The sequence below is a fragment of the Mytilus edulis genome, chromosome 10 (assembly GCF_963676685.1).
Source record: "Mytilus edulis chromosome 10, xbMytEdul2.2, whole genome shotgun sequence".
NCBI classification, from domain to species: Eukaryota; Metazoa; Mollusca; class Bivalvia; order Mytilida; family Mytilidae; genus Mytilus; species Mytilus edulis.
In genome coordinates, this window is record NC_092353.1 from 83,677,786 (window position 1) to 83,698,576 (window position 20,791).

At 31.2% G+C, this 20,791-nt stretch overlaps 1 protein-coding gene across 30 annotated transcripts in view; it reads left to right on the forward strand.

Annotated features, from left to right (window-relative positions):
• Nucleotides 1–20,791, forward strand: part of LOC139492042 (neuron navigator 2-like) — a 322,278-nt gene that overhangs the window by 227,848 nt on the left and 73,639 nt on the right. For 19 of the 30 annotated variants that reach the window (XM_071280132.1, XM_071280137.1, XM_071280120.1 and 16 more), the window contains 5 exons: nt 8,034–9,607; nt 11,487–11,543; nt 12,666–12,718; nt 13,410–13,433; nt 15,715–15,789. In XM_071280132.1, the coding sequence (XP_071136233.1) occupies nt 8,034–9,607; nt 11,487–11,543; nt 12,666–12,718; nt 13,410–13,433; nt 15,715–15,789 (1,783 nt within the window). The remainder of the gene's footprint in view (nt 1–8,033; nt 9,608–11,486; nt 11,544–12,665; nt 12,719–13,409; nt 13,434–15,714; nt 15,790–20,791) is intronic. The other 11 variants (XM_071280140.1, XM_071280115.1, XM_071280123.1 and 8 more) reach the window with 2 other exon arrangements.

Here is a 20,791-nt window from a genome sequence, read left to right on the forward strand (position 1 = left end):
CTGGATGGAGCAAACTGTAAAGGTTTGATAAGATAATCAGTGCCCGTGACAAACCATACACTGATAAAAGTAAAGAGATGTACTTGTAGTATGATTTCCAATGAAACAACTTTATCCCACAGACCAAAGGAAATGGATGTACGGCACGTGCATGTTCATACTAGTTCATTATATTACACCCTTCAACAATGAGCAGAATCCATAATGTGAAGTAAGCTATAAAAGACCCAGACATTAAAAAAAGTAACACTATTGCAAACCTAACAGTCTGATTTATGAAGAAAAAAACAGAACAGACACCAACCAACTACAACCACTGAATTATAGGCTCCTGACTTTGGCCAGGTATATATAAACTACCTACAACCACTGAATTATAGGCTCCTGACTTTGGCCAGGTATATATAAACCACCTACAACCACTGAATTATAGGCTCCTGACTTTGGCCATGTATATATAAACCAACTACAACCACTGAATTATAGGCTCCTGACTTTGGCCATGTATATATAAACCAACTACAACCACTGAATTATAGGCTCCTGACTTTGGCCAGGTATATATAAACCACCTACAACCACTGAATTATAGGCTCCTGACTTTGGCCAGGTATATATAAACCACCTACAACCACTGAATTATAGGCTCCTGACTTTGGCCAGGTATATATAAACCAACTACAACCACTGAATTATAGGCTCCTGACTTTGGCCATGTATATATAAACCACCTACAACCACTGAATTATAGGCTCCTGACTTTGGCCAGACACCAACCAACTACAACCACTGAATTATAGGCTCCTGACTTTGGCCATGTATATATAAAATGTGGCAGGTTAAACCATGTTTACAAGCCCTCTACCCTACCCCTAACCTGAGACAGAGGTATATTAGCACAACATAAAGAACAAACTGTACAAATAAGATAAGAGTGGGCTGTGAATCAGATTGCTCTGAAGCACAATTAAACACCTAACAAGTACAATGTAGAGGAAAGATGGAAAAAGATTTTTCACTGTGGATTTTTTTTTTTAAAACTCAAAATGCAATTAGCTGAGTAGCTTTGAATCATTTTCAATCAATACTTAAATAATGTGTATGTTACAAATTCAAATCTCTGGAGATCCCTAAAGCTCTTGCATTAATGTTGTGACTTTGAATTCCCTTTAAAGGCATGAAATAAAATATATAAGCGATTCCAATTTTGTCAATTACAGTGAAAACATAAGTTGAAACTTTAATGTATGAGTCAGTGCCAGTTTGGTTGCATGAATAAAATATTTACGTGATACAAAAATAGATTGAAAATGACCTTTTAGTTAAGATTTTATTGATGGATTTTTTTTTAAAGAAATTTACATTTGATGTTTTATCTGGCGGTTAAATATGGTTGAAATCTTAATGAATGTCAATGAAACAATAAAAAAACTGATTTGATTTCCCCATTGGTTAATAGGTCAGACTGGTTGTTAAAGGTTTGAAATGGGAGTGATATATTAATCATGACCTTAGCATAAAAAGATGTTATGGATACAAGATCTGACAAGATGCTTTGGATCAATACATAGAATCTGTACTCTTTCACAATCAGACAGAAATACATACAATCAATATACACAGGAAACGTATATATATAAGAAGCCATTAAAATACATCTTCTCACCTCAAAAAATGTTGATGCTTTTTCTGTTTTAATTTAATTTAGGAAAAATTAATTTTGTCAGACTTTGATGACTCATATGTTTAAAAAGTAATTGTTCATCCATAATTATCTCCCTTTGTTGGTCTACTGAAAGACTATCATGTTTGTTTGTCAGCATTGCTATTAACCCTGTGATAAAAGTCTTCATGCATAGATTATACAGCACAAGATTGCATGGGAATCTAAATTATTTATCAAGCATTCAGTAATTACAATAAATTGCAATTCTTATTGGATGTTACAAAAAAGATTTTTTCTGTGGAATCTAAATTTTAATAATTTTAATGTGATTATTCTGTCGGAATTATTAATTTATCTGTTTAATGAATCAGCTGTTTAAGTCTTGTTGACATAAAAAAAATTGTATCCATAATGAGAACTAATGGTGCATTTCTTCGAACATCGTTTGATTCACGTTCACGGAGGCCACGAAGGGGTACAAATGAGGGTTCCAAAAGTGACGGGGAACAGTATGGGCCTTCTTACTGGAATACATCATCCTCTTCTGGGTAAGAATTTGTATGCTATAAATTTATGTAAATAAAAAAAGGGGGAGGGTAATTGAAGAATCTGTTTTTTTTCTCTCATCTTTTTTATAAAGAAATGTAGAAAATTGACCTTCAGTGATGGTATAGTAATAAACGCTGGCATCAATTAGATAAACTTGAATTTTGTCTTCAATTATGTGTCACTATGATCTAAATCTCTCGATACAATGTCATAAGTTGTTCATGATTTTGTAAGAAATAACCAGGGTTCATGCTAAAGGGGGAATTTATGAGTCCTCAACTTACAGAAATCTGTCTGGGCTCATCATTTACAATACCAGTGAGTCCTCAACTTACAGAAATCTGTCTGTGCTCATCATTTACAATACCGGTGAGTCCTCAACTTACAGAAATCTGTCTAGGCTCATCATTTACAATACCAGTGAGTCCTCAACTTACAGAAATCTGTCTGGGCTCATCATTTACAATACCAGTGAGTCCTCAACTTACAGAAATCTGTCTAGGCTCATCATTTACAATACCGGTGAGTCCTCAACTTACAGAAATCTGTCTGGGCTCATCATTTACAATACCGGTGAGTCCTCAACTTACAGAAATCTGTCTGGGCTCATCATTTACAATATTGGTGAATGCATCCAAACTGTTAAACTTGTATCATAGATTTATAGTAAAAGTTTAAAAGAATCTAGGTCTAGGTACAATTGAATTTACTCCTAAAGTTACTGGATACCTTGAAATTGAGTGTATAAACAAAATGAAAATTTATCACAGAATTTTATGTAGAGTTTGTCTTTTAAAACTTATGGGGTCCAAATAGATGTTGGATCGTGTCAATATTCTGCACTTATAATTTATAAGTTCTTAAATACAAAAAAATGAATTCTTTTGTGAAGGTGACACTCTGTGACTCATGAATATAAAACCAAGATGATATAAACTTCTTAAAGGACAAAAATGATTTCCGAATATATAAACCTAAAAAATCCATAAGATTTTAGTGTAATAATTGAAACACATTGTCTTAGACTATTTCATTTCTACTTCTAACATTAACATCATATCTGTAAGAAATTAGACATTTCTGCATTAGGAGTCTAAATGCAAGAAAGAAATAAACTGTTTCCACTTACCCTAATAAAAGCAAGTAAATTTCAAACAATGTCAGCTTGATTTAGACCTCCCATTTTACTTTGCATTACATTTGTATTTTTTGACAAGTTTATTTCCTGTGCGTTACATCTGCAGAACAAATATGTTACCTTTGGGAAGCTGAAGTCCTAGCAGACGGATTTGGAAGACATCTTGGATTAACAGAAGATGTTTTTTGTGTTACATAATAATGACAGGATTGATTTTAGAATTACAATGGGGCATCTGTTAACTAGCATTAATTGTTATATAATACAATGCCCCCTGAGTAAAGAGTGATTAAGTCTGGGGGTCTTAAAAATCTTTCTTTGTTCCAAGAAATTTACAAAGAAAATTTTATTTCCAAAGTTTTGTATTTGACAGGTTTACAGTAAACAAAATTAGATTTTAAAACTTGGATTATTTTCATTATAAGTAAGTTATGGCCTTTAAAATAACATACAGATTTACATGTTTTCTATAAAAAAAAAAGGTTAATGAATTTGCTTTGTGCTTTTATCGTTGCATCGATTTCTGCAGGTGCTTATCTGAAATGATCTTTTAATTTGTTGGGAAAGCTTTAAAATTTTAAAAAGAAATAAATTATATTTTATCAAAATTCATAAATCAGATATATTTGTGAATCACAACTCTATAAATTGGATGAGAAGAAGATCATACTGTATGTATTATATACACTTTGAATTCATGCTAGCAGGAATGGGTGTCATGATCTTATTATTACAACACCTAGATATTATTGTCAGGAATGGGTGTCATGATATTATTACAACACCTAGATATTATTGTCAGGAATGGGTGTCATGATATTATTACAACACCTAGATATTATTGTCAGGAATGGGTGTCATGATATTATTACAACACCTAGATATTATTGTCAGGAATGGGTGTCATGATATTATTACAACACCTAGATATTATTGTCAGGAATGGGTGTCATGATCTTATTATTACCACACCTAGATATTATTGTCAATGCAGAATGAAACATTGTCGTTTAGGAGGGGGGTCTCTTAAATTACCATATGCTATTGAAAAGCATTTAAATGCACGATATCCAATTTCATTTAAGGACATCTTGGTTTAAATTCAGATATTTTTGCATGCATTTATTATAAGATTTGTTGAACATTATGCCGCATAAAAATTAGGCTAACAAAATTTAAAACTTGATTTTATTTATAAAAATTATACAATTGCAACTTATGCAATAATAAAAAACAGTTTGTGTAATACAATGACAGCATTGAATAGGTTCATTTTCTTCTTGGGTTTTCCTTCCTTTTTTCTTACTTTTTATTGATTCAAAAAGAATAAGGCATACTTATTATACAAGTTATTTTCTTGTGAAAAGTTAAGTTAAATTGCCATAGCAAAATTTGACACAATCAAATTTATAATTACTTTGACCCTCTGTTTAAGTCAGCTCTATTTTAAAATCTCTTAATTTTAGTAAATCTATATTTTATGGTAATACATATTTAAGACTTTTAATGAACATCATTGGTTTTGTTAGTTTTACAGCAAAACTTTAAAAGTGAAGAAAATCCCTGCAGCTGAATACTGATAGTTTATCATTCACTGTAAGATAGGAGCTGACAGAGGATGCCATCTTTTTCTTTGATGTTTTCACCCTCATGTACCAGTTCTTTCTCTTAACATTCAGTTTTCTACACAATAAATCTGACTTATCGTTTGTTTGATAAGATTTTGACATTTCTCAATAATCAAACACACCTCAACCTAATTAATGGCTTTATAGAGTACACCTAAGGTTGTACCTAACACTACAGGGAGATAACTCTGTAAAATCAGTTAAACGTTTTAATTACCTTGTGTTGTAAAGGGAATATTAAGCTTCTCAATGATTAAAATTAGTGTTTGTCAAGCTGCTATGTAACCAGTGTATTTTTTCTGATGAAATGGTTGGTTCAAATTTTTTGAAATTTTGATATTTTTGTCAAAGGGTCAAAGAAAATACTTTGTCAAAATTTTATGAAAATTAAACGAGCCAAATTAATTTTGGTGAGGGTGTTGGGTACCACCTTAAGTTTGTTTACCTGTGATAAACTAATTTGATTAAGGATGTCTATTTCTTTTATCAGTGTTAACTTGTTTACATAAAGTTACATTTTGTTAATGATAAATATGTATGTATGAAATATTAAATTTAATAAGAAATGGAAATGAAAAATGTTTCAAATACCTTCAACCCAATAACATAGCAGAAAACATCCCAAGCCAATGGCGGATCCAGAGGGGGGGACCTCTGGAACACCCCCTTTTTTTTTTAGACAATCAATGCATTTGAATGGGGACATATAGTTGGAACCATCCCCTCCTTTTTGTCCTGGGTTGGGAACCCCCTTTTTAAAATGGCTGGATCCGCCCCTGCAAGCCCACCAATGGTCTTCAATGCAATCTATCCATTATAAGATGTCAGGGACATTTAAAACTTCTATCTATCCTTGCTAGAAACTAGTTGAAAGAAGTTTATTTTAAGAGATACTAAGAGGCTGATTAAGAGTTTTTGTTATCAATTTGAAAACTTAAAAATGTAAATGGATAAATATATAAAGTAAAGAATGGGGACTCTTGTATGTGCAAACCCTTTAGGGGAAAAAAATGCATCTTCCACTCTTTGAATTTACATCTTTTTCATTCTGCCACTTACAAAGTGAACCTGAAGGAATTTGAAAATACCAAACCTTATTTTTATATTGCCAATTAATTGTCTAGAAAGAGTATACTGTTGAAGAAGTAATTTATCTTGTTTACCTAAATTACAACATCAAAAAGTAAAAATCTCATTTTAAATCAGGAACAATCCTTTCCCTGAGGATACAGTTCTTATGTTTCAATTTCTAAAACAAGAGCCAGGTCATGTTTCCAGTAACAAACATACAGGATTTTGCCTGAGAGCAGTTGTTTTTCAAAGAATTTGCCTAGGAGCAGTTGTTTTTCAAAGAAGTGTAAATTAACAAATGTTTTAATGATGAATTATGATATTTAAACAAATAACAACAAAAGATAATTCACTTTTAATGTGTTATTAACTTAATAATGAGTTCATTGTCAAATTGATAAGATTTGTGTGTGAGGTTAAAGGTTAATGGAATAAACATGAAGTTTATTGTGGAGACTGCAGCACGTAAAAAGTTGAGGTAATTTTGTCATTTGTTTTTAGTTTTGTTTTTACCTTTCCATTTAATAAAGACTTAATGAAATAATTGAGTTTTTGCAGAAACTTTTAAGTGAAAAAGACTTTAAATGTTTCCAAAATTATTATTTTTATAGTCATAAAAGAAATAAAGCAAATGACTATTTTGTGGAATAAAATTAGATAGTAAATTTCAAAATAAAGGTCTGGGTGACTCAATATCATCCTGAAAATACATGAAATATTTTTCACTGCTCATGAAGCAAGAAAGTTAGCAATTAATAAGACTTTAATTTCATTATTTTCTGAATAAAAATAGTTAAGTTGGAAATCCCATATAATTTATTAAATCTATATCAACACGTCATGAGAAATTACCTCTGTTTTCTTGAGATTTGCAGTAGAAACCATTAATGTGTTAATCAAGTGTTGTATGACGTTGCAGTATATACATTTATCATCAAAGAAGCTGTTTTAATTAAAAATACTTAAGTTTAGTTAATTATAATATTAATTACAATTGCACAAAATATTAATTTTTAAGCAGAGCTCATAAAAACTTGCATGCAGTTAATTGAAAAATTGCAAAAAAATCGGAAAACAAAGGATTTGTCGTTGTTGTGATCATACAATTGAAGTTTTGTATTATCTACATAAATATGATTAATGAAATCTTAGTGATATCTGACAGTCTATCGTATCCTTGGAGGGAGCTTTTCTGGATTCTTGTGTTAATATACAGGAAAACTGATAGATCTTCTGCAGATATTTTAATATGTTGCTAAGCAACTGCAACATCAAAAAGTTTCCCATCATATTAGCAGTAAATGATCTTGTCTTTTGATATGCTGTCCTATTGTGTGAATAAATCATGAAGACTGTTAGAATTACTTCCCTTTTATTTGTTCTCTTTGTTAAAGGAAATGTGTGATGATGTAACATTAATTAATTTTGTTTGAAAATAGACCCTACTGATGTTTTAGTTTCCTTTTCAACAATAAGATTAATAGTGTTGATGAAACTTGAGTGTATAATGGCTGATTTATATAATTATTTCCTAACAAAGTAAGAAAACCCATGGTGCTGCAATGAATATGAACAGTCTACTGTTTATAATGGAGTGTTTGACCTTTAAATGCCCCATCTATCTGCATTATGTTTTGCAGTCTGCATTAATTTTTTTGTTTGTCTGTCTGCTTGTCCTGTTTCAGGTGAACGTTTTCGATCTTCTTAGTTTCAGCTGTGACATCTTCCCTTAAAACAAGGAGATTATACCTATTTGTGAAAAAAAGATTTTAGTAAAACGTACACTGAATAATATGCTTGGTTTACAATTGTGTGATAAATAACTTGGTGAATTCTAGTAACCAACAATTAAGCATGATAAAAAAATAAGTTGTATTTCCAATATGTGTATAATAACTTTTAAAAGTGTGAAACTTTTCTCAACTATTAATTCATGCTGTAAAGAATTTTATTTAAATGAGATATATCTTGTATTTTTCAGTTTTGATGACAGCAGTTCCATCAGTAGCGGTGAGATCAGTGATGCTGTCAACGAGATTAGTACAGATGATGGAAATTTAACTGGAGGATCATCACAAAGTGATACCAACCCTTATCATAGTCTGAAAAGAGCTCCTCAGAAAGATGTACGACAACAAGGACAGTTTCCTGTTAAAAGGGCACCGAACCTCGGAACTAGTGCTTTTATGGGCTCTGACTACGGTGGTGAAAGTGGACCGATTTCTGGTTGGCGTAAATACTCACTACCTCAAACTAATAGACTGCTAAGCAGTGATCCTGCTGATTATGCATATCTTTATAATAATTATGAACAGTTACACTCATGGCGGACTAATCAGGCAAATCAACTGAGAAAATTGTCAAACGTCAGTCAGCCAGAAATACATCATTACCGCAGACATAGTGACGATTATGCAAATAGTGAAACATCCAATAAACGGGACTCTGAAACAAACACAGACCAATCTCATCTGCTAGAATCTAGTATGAGACGAATGCAACAGGGACGTCCTGGTTCTGGTGGGTCAATAGGTCAGGGCATATATGGTTACCGAAGACCAACAAGTAATACAAGTACATCCTCGGCTGGAAGTGGCAAAGGTGAGGAGGTCAGTAAGAGTTCAACTGTTGGGAGTAGATTGGCTAGACATACAATAGATGCCAATGGTAACCGCAATGAAAATGCACATGGCATACCTCGACCAGGGAGTGCTCAGGCTCTACGTTGTACGACACCAGTGAAAACAGATATGGGACCTGACGGATATGGGGCATCAACTTTAGAGAGGAGAAAGAAAGGCAGCATGTCAAGTTTAAAATCCTCAAATTCTGCACAGACTGATAGTGAAATATATAAATCTAATACACTTGGACGAACTAAAAAGGGATTCGGGAACGGAATAGTGAAAGGACCCCCACAAGGTGAAAATGGAAATATGTGTTCTAGTACTATTATATCTAATCCTCATGCTACATACGGTAAAAATTTCACCAATGGTAGCGGGAATTATGTTGCTATGGAATACGGTAGTCCTAGAAACTCTAACCATGGTATATGGCTGAAAAGTGCTAATGGGAATGTTAATGCCCCTATGGGGCATGTTCCGTCCCATCTGTCTGAAACTGAGAGTATGGATTCCATATCATCGCATGCTTCTAGTATCCAAGCACAGATTCAACAAGCTCGTGCTTTAAGTGGTGCTAGTGCACGAATCCTATCCAGAGACAGTTTGCCTGGAAATGGTATGGGACTGTCACGGTCCAATAGCGTCAAATCTACTCACTCAGATTCGGCGTATGCCAGTGCACAGCAATATATGTCTGATCACGAAGCCTCATTTTCACAAATTCCTAGTCCTCAGCCTCCTTCCTCTCCTACACCTAGCAATAGTTCGTCCTCACGCTTCACGTATCCCATGACTGCTTATGGTAGCCCTAGTGCCTTCTCCAGTCCTGGTATGCCACAAAACATGGTGCGATCCAATACTCAGACCAGTCTTCCTCCTTATGGTAGCTTGGCGCTATCTAAGATCAATCGAGATGAAGATGGCAGTCGTAAGTTGTCACAGAGAACTGGGTCCCTGAAAAAACAGTTCAAAATGTTTATGAATTGGGGAACACCATGGTTTTTCATACCATATCAAATATTATTTTAAATCGTTTAGAGTTTTTTCCCTACAGGATACTTTTGTTTCAAGTTTGCAAATATCATTGGAAAAATTGAATTACAAGTATTGCACAAAATAAATTCAAATTTCATATAAAAACGTAGAAACTCGTGGAAATATATGTATGATTCAATTTCATTAGCTGGTAATTATTTAACTAGCTCTTGATAAAATTAGATTACATCTTACTTTGGCAAGAAAATTTGTGTAAGATCAGTGCAATTTGATTCTGCACTCATTATTATAGATTTAAATTACACCATGCTGACAAATGTGAATTATTTATTGCTTACAAGTTTAAATTTAATTATAATTAGATGGGATCATTTGATTTTCCTTTAGGGATTTAAGATAATTCTACAAAATGCAAGAAGATTGTTGTCAAATTAATTTGACATTTTACTTGTAAGGGAAAGAACTCAAAATCACTATTTTTTTGTCATTTGTTGTCACTTTACAATATTCAAAAAATATTAAATTTGATATTTTTTAAGACTATTTACATATTGTGTTCTGTTACAGTGTAGGGGAGATAACTCTAATTTAAACTGGGTAACATTTTGAACTGAACTTTTTCAGAGAAATTCATGTCTATTTTGTTTGTACCATACCTGTAATTTACTTAAGTTTTTCTGCATGTTTAACTCTATTTGCATTTATTTTTTATGCACAAATCTGCTTGTAGTATGTTATATGACCAAACACATTATTTCTTTGACTGGAAAAATATTTACTTTAAGTTTAAGACTCAAAAAGATAATTTTCCTCTGCCCTTAATATTCATTTACTGTATATAACTGTAAAAATGTTGGAAACTAGGATATTATAGCTCATCTGAAATCCTTTTATATTTTCTAAGGTTTATTTGTTTATATGACTCAATCAAACATTACTATAAAATAGGTCGAGTTTTCAAAGATGGAGATTCCCACAATCAATAAAATTTAATCAGAAAGTGACATTCTATCTTACATGAAAAATTGATGAACTAAGTTTACACGTTACGAAGAAGGAAATCTTAAGTAATCAAAAATGGTCTTATGTAATAGTTAAACAGGGTTACGATCATGAACTGTGCAGCAGATCACAGCAATTTGTCATTGTGTCATGTAACAAATATTGGAATTGATCGACCTTAGAGTACTGCTATTCAACTGTCTTTATAACATTATATAATGTTTCATTTTTGACAAGTCATAGAATCTTTTATTTAACCAATGAAACAATCTCTAAGAAGTCCCAGCTATTATGGATCAATTTAATGTTAATTGACATGCATATAATGAAAAAAGAAACATTTGAACTTTCTGCATTAAAACTGTTGGTGGCATTAATTTGTATATTCATAATTGAAACTTTTAGTTAGAAAAAAATGTTCTGTTAAGGGTTGAATTAAATAGATTTAACCTTAAAAAAAACATGTTTGACTCTAAAATACTAGTTATTCCCCTTCCTAAAATGTAATGATTGTTTTCTTGAAACAAGGACAAGGTTAGAAATATACTTTTATCTCAGAAATGATTTGGGAAAAATTGATGAAGAATCTGTCCATTGGTGATTAATTAGTGATTTATCAATCAGTTTCACTTGAATTAAAAAAAATAAAAAAAAAATGAATCTGGAATGATATTTAATTTACTATTTTTAACCATAGAACATTTGCATGAAGTAGACATAGAAGTAGATTTATAGATAACATTTTAAGGTCACTGTAACCTACATTAAGATTAAAAACTGGATCACTTCAAGTTATTTTTATTAAACAGGTCTAACAAAATCAGCGACTTTGGATTATTCTTTTTCTGACTATGACTACACCTCGGGTAAGTCGGCGTCAGATTTCTCAGTCAGTGTTTTCCTGAAAGGATTTATTTTAAGTGTCTGTTAAACTTTCCAAGATGAATCAAAAAGAAGATCATGTAGACAGAAATATAAAAATGTATAGAATGTATGTTAATTATATTTAAAAAATATAAATAATTTCCCTTTGAATAGCCTTTTCTCAAAAACCATCAGGTAATATTTCTAACATCAAAATTGTTTTACAAAATAAATTTCTTTGTGAATATGATTTTCTTTTATTTGAATTTTGAGGGCTACCATTCTTTTCTAATATGTCCTGTGTTTTTTTTAATTTTTTATTATCTGGGAAAACACTGATTCTGTTGTGGACTATATGTTGTTTTGTCAATTCATATTTAAAACAACTGTTTATATTTTGGGACTGAAAATATTAAAAAATTTCACTGTATAGAGCTAAATATAATTTTACTATTAAACTTTAATGCTTAATGGATTATAAAAGGGAAATTTGTATAGGAAAACTATTTTACTATTGTTCAAAATTTATAAATTCCATTTTAAGTATGATAGAAAAAAAATGCATAAAATTATCAAAAAAATGATGAAATGGCAAGAATTCTTTATAAATATTTAAGACTGGTTCTATAGATAAAAATAACACAATGCCTTTTTATTCTGAAATTTGCTCATCCAACGTTGTTCCTTAGTTAATGTTTAATAATTATAGAATTTAGAAAATGCAGTTTAAAATTCCTTAATTTCGAGGTGCGTAATTTGCTGAGGGGCTTGAGGGATTGAAATATTGAGCTAGGTGGAAACACTAAATTGGAGTTCCAAATTTCAAAGACTGCAATTTATTAAAGGGTTTAAAGAAAACCATATACTGTGGATTTTTTCTGTCAGGTACACATTTTTGTGAATTAAGGCAAAATTGTATTTTCATAGATACTTGATTTGGTGATTTTGCCAAAGTTTGCATAGAAGCCTAAAGATAATTAATACTTTGTTGAATGTTTAATTTGTGGTTAGCCCCTCTTGAATCCACAGTAGTGTTTCAGATACCCTTGGCATTATTTTTACCCTAATGCATGTATACTTTTTTGTCATGACTATTGTTTATTACTGTGACTTTATCATTTCAGTCCATGGATCCAATCTATCTTTGGTGTCCAGTGCTTCCTCACACTACTCAACAGTAAGTCATTATTACAGTGTCACTATGAACTTATGATGACCGAACAGCAATGAAAGCAGTTTCTTTGCTTCTGGTCTTGTCAAATATAAGGATTTTATGTTGTGAATTAATACACCATATTATTCTTTTTCTATATATCTAAGAACTTGTTGCGTAATATAACAAACTATGAAAAATAACAACTGTAAATTTCTAAAAAAAAGATATTGAAGCTTAAAGTATCACATTAAAAAAAATGTGTCCCTACCTACATAACCTACAACACATAACAGATATCAACATAATATCCAAGTGTAATAGACCTGACCAACATCCAAATCCTTCAAAAGAACATATATGTAAACTAGGACAAGCTGGGACATATGGTTATAAGATATGCTAATCTTAAATTTTACACACCTTTCCATTTTTCATTACGATATAAAATTGTTAAACAGGGACTTGTTTTCAACTAGAAAACAGCTCATAAAAGTTGCTTATTATCTACCAATTTTTAAGAGAATGAATGGTTTGACCTGAATACTTCTGAAAGTACCAATTCAAACCACTCTGAATATTAATACCAAGACAGAATTGAATATATTTATCCTTATACTGTGAGTAAAGTATTGAACACTTTTGACACTTTTGAAATTTCAATGTGAGAATTAAGGAATTGATTAACATATTATGTTTTGAATTTTTGTTGTAGGCTGAAGAGAAACAGAATGCTGAGGTATGCAAGAGTTATCTCTCTTTACACACTTTCACACATTAGTTTGTATTATGTATAAAAGACTCAACTTCATTATTATTTACACCAAATCTTGTGTTCTTCATTTGAAAAATAATATGCCAGAATTTATTTTGATAATTTTACATAAGATGGTTGAAAAGTTTGAGGGAAATATGTACAGGTTACTATTCTAATAAGTTTACTAATCTAAAAATATTGAAACAGTAAATTGTTCCAATATTATTTTTTACCGTGTAACTATCATTTGTATATTTGATTAATCTCTCTTTTCTCCTTATTGTGCGTCCCTTTTATACATGTACACACTCAAAACTGTGATAAATTAAACATTTGTAATTTAAATAAATATAATTGAGTTTTCTCCCTTTTCCCATTAAGTTGCTTCCCTTATCATGTATGACAACACACACTTCAGACTTTATCAAACAGTAGTGAAGTGACTTAAATCATTAATCAATTATATCTGTACTCTATATTTCAATATCCCATAAGTAACAGTTGTCAGATTTTTTATCAGAATTTACAAAATTTTCATTCTAAGTAAGATACAACCCATTCAGTATATAGGCTATCCTGCTGTGTTCTGTTTGTTTGCCAGAACATTGATATATATTTGTTTTATTTTAATGAAGGAAATTATGTTTTGGGGGTGTATACTAAAGAGACAGCTACTCAAAAGATGTAAGGATTTTCTACCCCCAGCAAAAAATTATATTGGCCTTATGTAATCAAAACCTTTCGAAATTTTGGGTCTTCAATACTCATTACCTTCATTCTTTTTTTGGCTTTTCAATTTTTTTGATTCAAGGGTCACTGATCAAATTTTGTAGAGAAAACACTTCTGGTGTACACATTTATTTTTTTATTAAATGTTTTCCTCCTTTTCGTATTGGTTTAAAACACCAAGTGAGTGGTCTAATCTTCTTCAGACAATACCCCTGTATCCGCAATTTTCGAGGGGTTTTATTTTGCAAAAATTGCAAGGTGCAGTAAATAAAAGAAGTTGTTGGACAGTCATGTCAGTTACCCAATGATGTAAAAATCTAAGCGCAAAATATACGTGTTAATTAACCATATACTAGTGTATCAGCTAAGAAAGGGTCCAAAAGTTAAATTATTTAAGTATAATCTAATTAATTGATAGACGAAGGAGACTTTCCTCCACTGACCTAATGTGACACAAAATGATGAACACATGACAGCCAGATAAATAAGGAATCACTCATTTAAATAGGAAGGTCTGTAAATTCTAAATTCCCCGTTAATGGTACTGGAAGATTTTGATTTTGATTTTTGGTGTTTTAAAGCTACTTTTAAGCACTGCATTTAGGTTATTTCATGGCGGTCAGTTTTTATTGGTGGAGGGAGCCGGAGTGCCTGGTCAAAACCACTGACCTTTGATAGGAAAACTGACAATCCTAGTCAATTAAGATTGGTGTAGAGTGCACCCGCATTAAAGCAGGGTTCAAAGTCACAACGTCAGTGTTACTGGCCAGTGGTAATGAAAGAACAACAGAATATGTAGTCAAAGTTCAGGGTTACATCTTAAAATGTTACATTTGAAATAATGGTATATTTATCATAATTTTTATTTTAAAAATGACTGAAAGGTTAGAGATAAAAGGTTTATTAATTACTACAAGGTTCAAAGTTAAGTCAATGCCTTCTTTAAGATGTACTTAAGATAGACTATCCATATTATGTTTAATGTGTTTAATCATTTATAACAAAAATAATCAATAAAAACATCAAATGGATCTCCTCAAAATGTTATTGTTTAAACAAGTGTGTTATCATGTAAACACTGCTTACTTGTCAGGAAAAAAACGGAAAAAAATGTTCTTGATTTAAACTTGTTTTACTGATGCAGTATTTTTAACTATTCTCAATCATTGTTATCATTTCGGCAGATAAGTGAAATTACATTGTAGTATCGCCTGTTAAAAATATTCATATTGAAATTCCTTCAATTTCATAAAGATCTACTTAACAGAAAATTGCTTTTTAAGTTGATATTTCTTTTGAACTTTGCTGGCTAACTTTTCAAAGCAATTGGATTTTTAGATGTACTGTGGATTTTGTTATTGTACCCTCGTGGATTTTGGAAATTATGAAATATTTTGTTGTTTTATTATGACATAATTTGAATTAGATGAAGATAGAGATGTTGCATTGATTGCTAATGTTGTTATGACATAACGTTGATATCGTTAATTAGCTCATGGTTTTGAACTTCATGGAGTACATTTCATGCTTGTAGGTTCGTAAATTACGCAGAGAGCTGGAATCTGCACAGGAAAAAGTGTCAACGCTGACAACCCAACTCAGCACAAATGTAAGTTTTTATTATTATTTTATAGAAAAAATAAACCAAAGACAAATTTTAGATTATATGAATGAATGTTGTGGTAGACCTGGAGTAATTTTGGGGACACCTGAGTGATAATAGGACATTGGGACGTAAAATTGTTTACTTTGTAAAGTAATTTTTTCTGGGGAAAAAGCATCAATATGAAGATCATGTATTGAGGCTTTCTATTTTGTGTGTGTGTGTGTGTTTTGTTATTTAAGTTAATAGTTGAAATAGTTATTCCTAAAGAGCAATGATAAGAAAGAAAGTTATGAAAGCTTTAGCTGCTAATAACTTCTTTTTTGTGTTCCTTTTTTTTGAAGAAATTTAGAAAAAAAGTTTTTAGCTGATGAAGAAAAGTTAACATGGTTAAAGCAGATGAACCGTAATATTTATAATGTTTCATATAATTGTATTCTTCTACCTTGAAATGAAATAAATGACAGCAATAGATATTATAATTTCAATAACCAATTTCAATCAGGACTTGTTTGCTTATTGTTTGTGAAATCGAACCAAAATATATTGAGATAAGCAAGTCTTTTACTCTATAATCCATTGAAATTGATAGCATGTGTGTTGATTTTTTCTACTACAAGGCTCTTTTCTTCATGTTTGTATTATCTGTAAGACTTTGAAGGAATATTATCTGATAACCACAAACTTGTTATGAAGCAAAACTAAAAAAAAACACAACTAAAAAATATCAAACTACCGGTACTGATAATGCTAGAGTTACTCCCCTTTGAACAGTTTCCAATATCTGACACTTGAATGAAATGTACTCAAATAGCCTTGATTCAGATAAAGTTCTATATTTTGATGAAAAAATGAGATAAGCTAGGAAATCGGAGGAAATCTGCCAGTACATCTGATGAAAACTTGATAGATATTTTATAGTACATAGTGATCAGTGTTTATCACTTCCAACTGTTTTATGCAGCCTATCACTATAATTAAGATATATTTACCATTCAGTTTTGTAAGATACGTGTATTAATCCCAGTAAGTTCTGATGATGGCATGTTTTTATGATAAACATGCATGTTAAGAGAAATGTCGGCTGATTGGTACATATTTTTTCAAAGCTTTAAGTTCAATTGTGACTTAACTGCCTTGGTGGTCTGGTGGCAGCATTCTAACTTCCAGTGCAGGAGGTCATGGCTTTCATGTTTGGAATAGTCAATTAAAATACATTTAAACTGGTGTTTTCTGCTTCTCTGCTAAGCGAGTCGCACAATTTTAGAAAGAACAAAACAGTCTGCCCAGAGGGACCATTCGTCAGAGGAGGGTGACGTGCCTTCCTCCAGACCTTGCAGGTGCTACAAATCTACCGGCCCAATGCAAGGGGCTAGAGCATTTACATCTAGGGCAATCAAAGCTTGTAACCAAAAATGCCAGACGGACTAGTTACCAAAAAAAACCTTTGCATTTCTAAAATAAAAAGCTGACTTGTTGTGTCCATCTTGTATTGAGCACAGTTCATATTCATATCTCATCATCATGTTGTCATCCTGATATGCATGTAATATTTACCGCTGGACATTTAACATCAATTTATCCATTCTTCTTTCAATTTAGTTTTTGGATGATTGGTATATGATTACATATTTTATAGATCTATATAAACAAAATGTTGAACACAGTTTCTATCTCACATAAAAAAAATGCAAGATTTCCCTCATATTTTTATTTTGATTTTGAAATATGATTCGATCAAGTAACATTTGGATAACAAAATTTAATGAATTTTTGTAACATCATTTAAAAAATAAATTTTAAGCAAGAGTTATTCCCCTTTGCACATGTTTATGCCATAAGTGAAAACACTGGACAATGTTCCAATTCTAATCACTACAGTTCCCTTGCATTAGAATGAGGACAACCTAATTACAAGTTAAGGATGTCTGCTGGTCATGTTTTTGAATTCTTGTCATATTTTCGATTTTCTCAGGTTTTATCCATACAAATGTATTAAAAAGTTTTTTACACGAGACCCCACTTTTGTCTTCATAAATCTGTTCAATAGATCATTTATGACCATCTGAATTTTTGTCATGAAATCCTTGTTATTTTTTCTTGGTTTAAAGGGTAAAAAACAATTCCAATGTTAACAAATAGTTAAGTCTGAAGAAAACCCTTTTCCCGCCATCTTCTAAATGTCTCGTATTTTGAAAACTACACACGAGACTATCGATTTTATTACTTTATTTTGTTTAAATATCAAAGTTGTTTTCATTTTAAGCAATCACATGAAATCCTTGTTATTTTAAATTAGAGCAGCAGACATCCTTAACGTCATCAGTAATCAAAACAAGAAAAAAAAAAACAGCAGGATTTCTGTGTTTTCTTAGCAGGAAGGTTAATTATTGGGGGGAAAAACAACATTTTTTCATGTGTAAATTATAAGGTTAATTCTTTAGGTGAAAGACAGCAGATATCTTTAAAAATAGATAATAATGTTGAAATTGTATAAATATTTAGAGGGATTTACTACATGAGTTTTGTATCAGTATAGTTTAGTAAAATTTGGCTGATTTTATCACAATATTTACCATTTTTACGTCAGTTCATTAAAAAATGATTAGTGAACACTTACTTTTAGTCAAAATGGAAATTGGTTTATAAACTAAAATTTCTGTAGCAAATATAATACATTTTGTATGATCGTTAATTGTTGTTTTTAAGGTTTATGCTAAAAATTGTAGAAAATGTGATTTTAGGATTGATGTGAATGAAGACTTGGGCAGTAAATGCTTGCCTGTGTTCAGCATAGAATGATTGTCAGCACAAATAAGATAAAATAATAAGGAGACAAAACTTGTTTCATTTTTAATCACTTTGTTAAGTGTGCCACTGAATAAATATTAAAAAAGGGGATTTTTTTTTCTCTGAGAAAAATTTAACAAGCACACAATTAAAGTTGGCTTTCACTTCAAAAATTCATGATTCATCCATTTGGAAGAATTTTTCATAATCATTAAGAAAAATAATTGGGGTGTTTTACTATTTTAATGAAATGGCATTTAATATCTTTTTTGTTTGTGATGAGGAATTTAGAAGAAGAAAAAAATGAATATTGCTCTTTGTGAAAATGCTGAAAATTATACAGCTGGGAAAGTGAAAAAAAACCTTTGAAGTGAAAATGGTTTTCTTTCATGGGTTATTATTGATTAAAAATTTTGAATTAAAATAGAAACAAAAATATTTTGAGATGTTTTCCATGGTGCTGTAGTTATTATATTACATAATCTTTCATCACACAGACTGAAGTATTTAAATAGATTTTACTGTTATTACATCCACAAGTTTAATTTCAATGAAATTTGTAATTTTTTATCAGCTGGGAGATTAAATTAGTTCGTGTCTGCTTAAAATAGTGATCCTTGCTCAGAAATAAGATCAGATTAAAGTCTTCTTAAATCAAAGAGATAAAAAAAGGTTTAAAAAATCTTCAATGTGATCTTAGATCTAAAGGTACTGAGACATATAAAAAGGTTCTTAAGTGTGAATCATTCCATCTAAATAAAAAAATGTCTTCCTGAAGAAAAAAACAACTATGAATCATGGGAGAATTAGATGATCATTTAGAATATCTTTAAATTTACATCAATGAAAAAATCATGTCTTATGTTCTCTATAAATCTGCATTCAGTTGTAATTAAAGTTAAAGACTTATGTGAGAATGACCATTTAATGAAATCTATCTTTGAAAATAACTGATAACTTAGGCTTATCTTAAACATGAAGAAATCTTGCAAAGATTATTGCTTTCTGCACAGTTTCAAATTTATGACTGTCTTAATAGTATGTACAGTTTGACGCTTTGTGTTTGCCTGAGGACAATTGACACTTTGTGACTGCCTGAGTACAATTGACACTTTGTGATTGCCTGAGTACAATTGACACTTTGTGACTGCCTGAGTACAATTGACACTTTGTGATTGCCTGAGTACAATTGACACTTTGTGACAACCTGAGTGCATACACCTTGACACTTTGTGACTGTCCGAGTGCATACACCTTGACACTTTGTGACTGCCTGAGTGCATACACCTTGACACTTTGTGATTTTCAGTGTATAAGTTGACTCTTTGTGACTACCTATGTACAGTTAGCCCTTTGTGATCACTGTAAATTTTGACTCTTTTGTGACTGCTTGTGCACATATACAAGTCATATGTCATTTAACCATTTGTATTTACACATCTGCAGACATCTGCAGTATTTCATAAAACCAGGATGATCTTCCATCCCTTTGATAAGTTAGTCTTCAACTTCACTCCTTTTTGATAGAGTTTAATATTGTTTGAGCCAATTAAGTAGATACCTGTGGGATAGAGGTGATATTTTGCCAATTATCACTGGCTTCAAACATTGTGAAAAGTGTTCAGTAGCTATTTTTGAAATTTGTGTTTTTGTCAGATAAGATGAGATGTTGCAGCAGTTATGTGTCCATACATACCAAAGAATCCTTATCTTTAAAGAACAGCTTATCTTTTTTCCTTGGCAGCAGCACTGAACATATCAATATCACCTAGAAAATCGGCACACAAACTTCTAAAAGATAGCCCATCTAATGTTTAAAGATATGAAATATGCTGATATCTTTACCCTAAAAAAAATCACAAATATTTTATCATATAGAAGCTTTTCTAGTTTTTGAGTTTGTTCTCCTTGATAAGTGTGGATTTTAATTATTTTGAAATTGAAGAGTTGAATGGAGGGAGATAACTCTCGTTGTAAGTCTATGTATGACAATGAATGGAACACAAGGGCTGAGATGTATAACCCTTATCATTCCTACCATGATGACAAGGCAAGTTTGTATTCTTTTATTTTTTTACAAGATAATAATTCAATGAATATCTATAATATTTACATTCAAAAGACATAAATTTAGAAAACCTTCATTTTGATATCTCTTAAGGGCTTCAAGATCACTAAAAACATTATTTTTTTTAAGCTAGTCAGATTTGAATAGAAG